Source organism: Muscardinus avellanarius (genome assembly GCF_963383645.1).
Source record: "Muscardinus avellanarius genome assembly, chromosome: X".
Classification (NCBI taxonomy): domain Eukaryota; kingdom Metazoa; phylum Chordata; class Mammalia; order Rodentia; family Gliridae; genus Muscardinus; species Muscardinus avellanarius.
In genome coordinates, this window is record NC_137792.1 from 76,825,213 (window position 1) to 76,831,212 (window position 6,000).

The window sequence follows — 6,000 nt, forward strand, 5'->3', positions numbered from 1 at the left end:
GAGAAAAGTTTGATTCCGTTTTTAAAATATATTTGTGTTATTTTAAAATACAACTAGATGCAAGGAATTAGAAAAAGTAAGCTGTTTTAGGTGTTAAGTCTTTATTAGTGGTACTGAGGATTGAACCCAGGGTCTTTCTACCACTGAGCTACATCCCTGGCCCTTTTTATTTTTTATTTTGATACAGGGTTTCATTAAATTGCTCCAGCTAGCTCCAAATTTGATCCTCTTGCCTGAGCTTCCTGAATTGCTAGCATTATGGCTGTGCACCACCATGCATATCCAGCTGTTTTTATTAACTGTATTATTTTAAAGATATAAGATACTTTTTTCCTAACTTGAGTGGGTTTCATTTTGTGGCATGAGGGGAGTACTGGGGATTGAACCTAGGGACCTTTTACTTCTGAGTTACACCCTCAGCCCTATTTGTGTGTGTGTGTGTGTGTGTGTGTGTGTGTGTGGAACTAGGGATGGAACCCAGGGGCTTTCTACCCCGGGCCTACACTCCCAGACCTATTTTATATTTTATTTGGAAACAGGGTCTCACTAAGTTGCTGAGAGCCTCACTAAGTAGTTGAGGCTGGCTTCGAACCCGTGTGATCCTCCTGACTCAGCCTCCCAAGTGCGGGGATTACAAGTGTGCACCACCACGCCCGGCATAATTGCTGTTTTATTAAAAGGAACTATTCATTTTTTTTAACTGGTGATTGAACCCAGGGACATTCTACCTCCGAACTACACCCCTAGTCTTTATTTTTATTTAGTTATTTATTGTAGTACTGGGCATTTTACTTCTGAGCTACTCCCCCAGCCTTATTTAATTTTTTTTTTTGAGACAGGATCTCCCCAGGTCACTGAGAGTCTCTAAATTGCTGAGGCTGACCTTGGACCTGTGCAATCCTTCTGTCTCAGCCCCCTAAGTACTGAGATTACAGGTGTGCAATCACTGTACCTGGCTATTTTTTGTGGTTTTATTTATTTATTTATTTATTCTAGTACTGAGGGTGGAACCCACGGGCTTTTCTACCTCTGGGCTATACTCCCAGACCTGTTTTATACTTTATTTGGAAACAGGGTCTCACTAAGTTGCTGAGAGCCTCACTAAGTAGTTGAGGCTGGCTTCGAACCCATGTGATCCTCCTGTCTCAGCCTCCCAAATGCGGGGATTACAAGCGTGCGCCACCACGCCCAGCTTATTTTTTGTTTTTAAAACAGAGCCTAAGTTTCTGAGGCTGTCCTTGAACCTGTAATCCTCCTGTCTCAGCCTCCCAGTACTACGATTACAGGTGTGTACCATTGAGCCTACCTGAACTATTCATTCTTTAGCTATTTGTCATGTGTAGCGCAACGTACAGGTCCTATACAGATCACAGTGATGAAGGTTTAATACCAACCTTCTAGGAATATACCATTCATTCCAGGGATATAAAGGTGTGAATATAAATAACTACAGTAATGCAGGGAAGATTGTACAATCAGAGTTAATTGATTTCTACTTAGAAGAGGCATCAAGGCATTGTAGTTGGTAGAAATATGAATAAAAGTACAGAAAGGAAAAGTAGAGAAGATACTCACATTCTTCTACGTCACAACAAATACCACCTAGTAGTATAATTTGTGTAGAACACAAAGTTCATATAGCATAATATGAATAGCAAAGTCTGGAGGTGGATTTGAACTTATATCCAGATTTTGAAATCCTTAAAGATAATTTTAGAAAGTTTAGATGTAGTTTTATTTATTTAGAGTACAATGAGGAAACCATTAATTTTTTGTGTGTGTATGTGGTACTGGGGTTCCTGGAAACTCTTCTACCTCCGGGCTACACTCCCAGACCTATTTTATACTTTTTTATTTGGAAACAGGGTCTCCTAAACCAGCGCAGCTGGCTTCGAACCTGCACACTGCTCCTGTCTCCATGCAGGGATTCCGAGCCTGCGCCACCACGCCCAGCTAGGGCTAGCCTTTGATGTTTTGAGATGAATCAAGGGTACAAAAGGAAGATTGGTTTGGAGAGGTGTACGGGGTGAATTGAGGCTGCATAAGACACAGAGTGGTTAAATATTAGGATGATTAAGACTGATTTTATAATGCCCAAGTTAAGATGGTAAAGGTGGTATCATAATATGTTAAAAAATAATGTGCTCTAGAGCCAGGCGCGGTGGCGCACACTTGTAATCCCAGCATTTGGGAGGCTGAGACAAGAGGATCATGGTTCGAGGACAACCTCAGCTACTTAGCGAGGTCCTTTGCAACTCAGTGAGACCCTGTTTCAAAATAAAAAATAAGAAATAGAGCCAGGCATGGTGGCGCACGCTTGTAATTCTGGCATTTGGGAGGCTGAGACCCGAGGATCGTGGTTCGCGGACAGCCTCAGCTACTAAGTGAGGCCCTCTGCAACTCAGTGAGACCCGATTTCAAAATAAAAAATAAAAAAATAGGGCAGGGGGTGTAGCTCGGAGGTCGAATGCCCCTGGGTTCCATCCCCAGACCCACACACAAAAAAAAAGAAAAATAGGACTGGGGGGTGTAGCTTGGAGGTCAAATGTCCCTGGGTTCCATCCCCAGTACTGCAAAAAAAAAAAATGTGCTCTGGGCCAGACACGGTGGCACACACCTGTAATTCCAGTACTTGGGAGGCTGAAACAGGAGAATCACAGGTTCAGAATAGCCTCATTAAGTAGCAAGACCGTGTTTAAAAACAAAAACAAAACAAACTATGTTGCTGAAGTCCTTGCCAAATTGCTGAGGCCGACCTTGAGGCTACTATCCTCCTGTCTCAACCTCCCAAATACTGGAATTACAGGCCTGCACCACAGTGCCTGTCTTGTTCATAATTTGTATACATAATACCTAATAATGAAGTGTGCAAAGTTCGTCAGCAAATGTATATTTCTATATATGAATATTTGATTGTTATATCTTTGCTTTGCAAATAGGCAAAAATCATGTAAAAGTTTGAAGAAACAAACTTTCTTTTTTTCTTTATTTACGTAAAAGGTCCAACATCTAGGCTCCTTCTGAACTTTTTTCTTGATTATTTTTCCTGACCTTTGCCATTCATTCATTTCCTTTCATGCCTTGTAACTTTATTTATTTATTTATTCTAGTACTGAGGGTGGAACCCACGGGCTTTTCTACCTCCGGGCTATACTCCCAGACCTATTTTATACTTTATTTGGAAACAGGGTCTCACTAAGTTGCTAAGAGCCTCACTAAATAGCTGAGGCTGGCTTCCAACCTGTGCAATCCTCCTGTCTCAGCCTCCCAAACTGGGATTACAAGCGTGCACCACCATACCTGGCTTAAGAAGAAACAAACTTTCTGAAATTACAGTTCCAAATAACAGTTATTCATATTGTCATTTAAAGTTTTATCCAGTATTAATCCTAGGAGTTTTCGGCGATTACTAATATTTAATTTTTTTTATTTTGAAAAAAATTATTAAATTTTGGTAGCTTGGTGTTATGTTGTTCTTCACCAGATTTATTAATGTTCATCCTGTTATGTTCTTGTGACGCATACAAGTTAATACAAGTTGTCAGTAGAGCCAAGACTGTGCTTAAGGTATCTGTATGCTAAGCTTTTAGTAACAAGTGGAGAGGGGAAATTTTAAAAAGCACTAAATGTTAGCCTAATTTAGACATGGCAGTGCCATTTTCTAGGGAAGCATTTTAGATACATAAGATTTATGTAACAAAATTGGGAAATGACAGTCTTGGCACACAAAGTGAAATTCAAGAGTTCTCTGGAACAATGATCGTTGAACTTGTATATGGATTTACATATGAGAAGACCCTTCCCTTTCTTACAGTCTTCTTTTCTTCATAGGGGCATTACTCTGGTGTGCCTTAAGTGTGATTTCCTAACTGATTCTTCTGGCTTAGACCGTATGGCTAAACACTTAAGTCAACGTAAAACTCACACTTGCCAAGTTGTGATAGAGAATGGTATGTATATATAATTGTCTTACTTTGAATTTCTAATATCTATTTCAGCATTTGTATTAGCTACAGTATGGACTTTAGGTATTAAATTGATTATCTCACTCTGGTGTATACTGTTTTAAATGTAAAACCCTTCTTCTGATTACAGTGTCCAAAAGTACCTCAGCTTCTGAACTCACTTCTGAGTAAGTTTAATTTTCATTCAGTGTCTTTTACTTTGATGGATTTTAGCACTGTTGCAATTTTTAAATGTTAAATTAATAGAAATGACAAATATTAAAGTCTTTTGTTTTTGTTTTTGTTTTTAAAGCCACTTGTTGAAATAGATTCCTGCTCTATGGAGCTCGTGCAACCTGGTGCAAGACAAGTTGGAATTTCCTAAGTTCAAAGTTCTGAAGTGTTTTCTTACACAGAGGCAGTTTCCTAAGTTCAAAGTTCCGAAGTGTTTTCTCACATGAAGGCGGTTAAACAAAGTTCATGACACTAGCTCTCATTATCCAGCTCTTTTCAGCTTTCAGATGGCACTAGATTCTTATTCCACCTTATCTTTGTGTCAGGTTAACATACCTTAATATGTGCTTTTTTTTCTCCAGTTGGCTCTCTCCAAAAATAACTTTTGTTGCTATCGTCTTTTCTTGCTTTGCTAAAAATAATTTGTGTTTTTCTCTGCTGTACTTGCCTTCAGAATATTACATTCCAAACGACATAGCTGTTCATCTTTTTTTGTCTGTTTTGTCTGCTCTCTTAATTTCTTATGTCCTAACATTTTTAGGTCAGATAGCTGTTTTCCCCTCGTTTCTTGTCTGTCATTGTTCTATTTTTCATATTTTTCAGATGCAGAAGCAACACAGAAATTTCAAAAAATGTCCAGTGTACTCCTGGACAGTGTCCCCCTTCGATGGACACAACTGATGCCAGTTCTCTCTTTCCAAGGAATGTGAATTATTTGACTGTGAGACCTCTTCTAGTTTGTGGCCTTAAGAAATCAGATCTTAGGGAGAGTCCCTTCCTACTCGATTGGCCTCCCATAACGCTGATGCTGATTTGGCCCGAGATGACCTCCAGGCCCACCAAATTGAGCACAACTCCCCACTGGAGGCTTTGGTTCTTTATCTTAAGCTTAGCAGTTGATTCTAACCAAGAAAAGCCCATCAGATCAGTGCTTCAACATCCAAGTTGAAGTTTAATCGTTTTGGCTGCTGCCCTGTAATCTTCCTCTAGCATGCATGCAGTCTAAGGAATATATATAGAAATTCTGTTTGTGTAAGGAACCAAGAGTACTTTCATGTTTTTGAAGAAAGAAACTTTCTAAAATTACAGTTCCAAAATCAGTTATTCATATTGTCGTTTAAAGTTTTATCCAGTATTAATCCTAGGAGTTTTCAGCAATTTCTAATATTGAAATTTTTATTTTGAAACAATTATTGAATTTTGGTAGCTTGGCGTTATGTTGTTTTTCACCAGATTTATTAACGTCCATTCTGTTATGTCTGTTTTTGTACTTTTATCTTTATAGCTTTTGTTTTGTGTTTCTTTTATTTTTGTTAAGAACTTCAAGAAATTTCTTTAGGATTCTCTGCAGATTCATGTAGCTACCTATTGGCAACTTCTTAATTTGGTACTTGTACGTTCAGATCATTAGACATTACATGCTCTGTCTTGGGACTATCACTAACATCTTAAAGATTGTGAGTTCAAATACAAAGAATTGGCAAAAACTCTTAACATACCTAAAAATTTAAAGTTCCATTTCTGTTCATCTAATACATATTATCTTCTTAGCCATTAATGTTATTCTTTTGGATAAAGATAATATATTCAAAATATTGGGACCAAAAAATGCACTTGTTTCTTGCCCATATATATATAGATGTATATTTTTTTTTAATTTGGTGTTTGTTTATTTTGGTTACATTGAATATAGATTTGCTGAACAGTTTTGATGTTACTTATTTTTTTAATAAAACTTGTATTGTTAAAGGGTCTCGAGAATTATTTTCTAAAAAATAACCTCATATAAAAGCTGTAGATTGTATCAAATAACCAGAAGCAT

At 38.0% G+C, this 6,000-nt stretch overlaps 1 protein-coding gene across 1 annotated transcript in view; it reads left to right on the forward strand.

Annotated features, from left to right (window-relative positions):
- Positions 1-5,127, forward strand: part of ZNF280C (zinc finger protein 280C) — a gene marked incomplete at its 3' end in the record, with an annotated part of 44,783 nt that extends 39,656 nt beyond the window's left edge. The window contains exons 15-17 of the mRNA XM_080719207.1: positions 3,832-3,950; positions 4,096-4,132; positions 4,782-5,127. Coding sequence (XP_080575333.1) covers positions 3,832-3,950; positions 4,096-4,132; positions 4,782-5,127 — 502 coding nt within the window. The remainder of the gene's footprint in view (positions 1-3,831; positions 3,951-4,095; positions 4,133-4,781) is intronic.
- Positions 5,128-6,000: the final 873 nt, after the last annotated feature.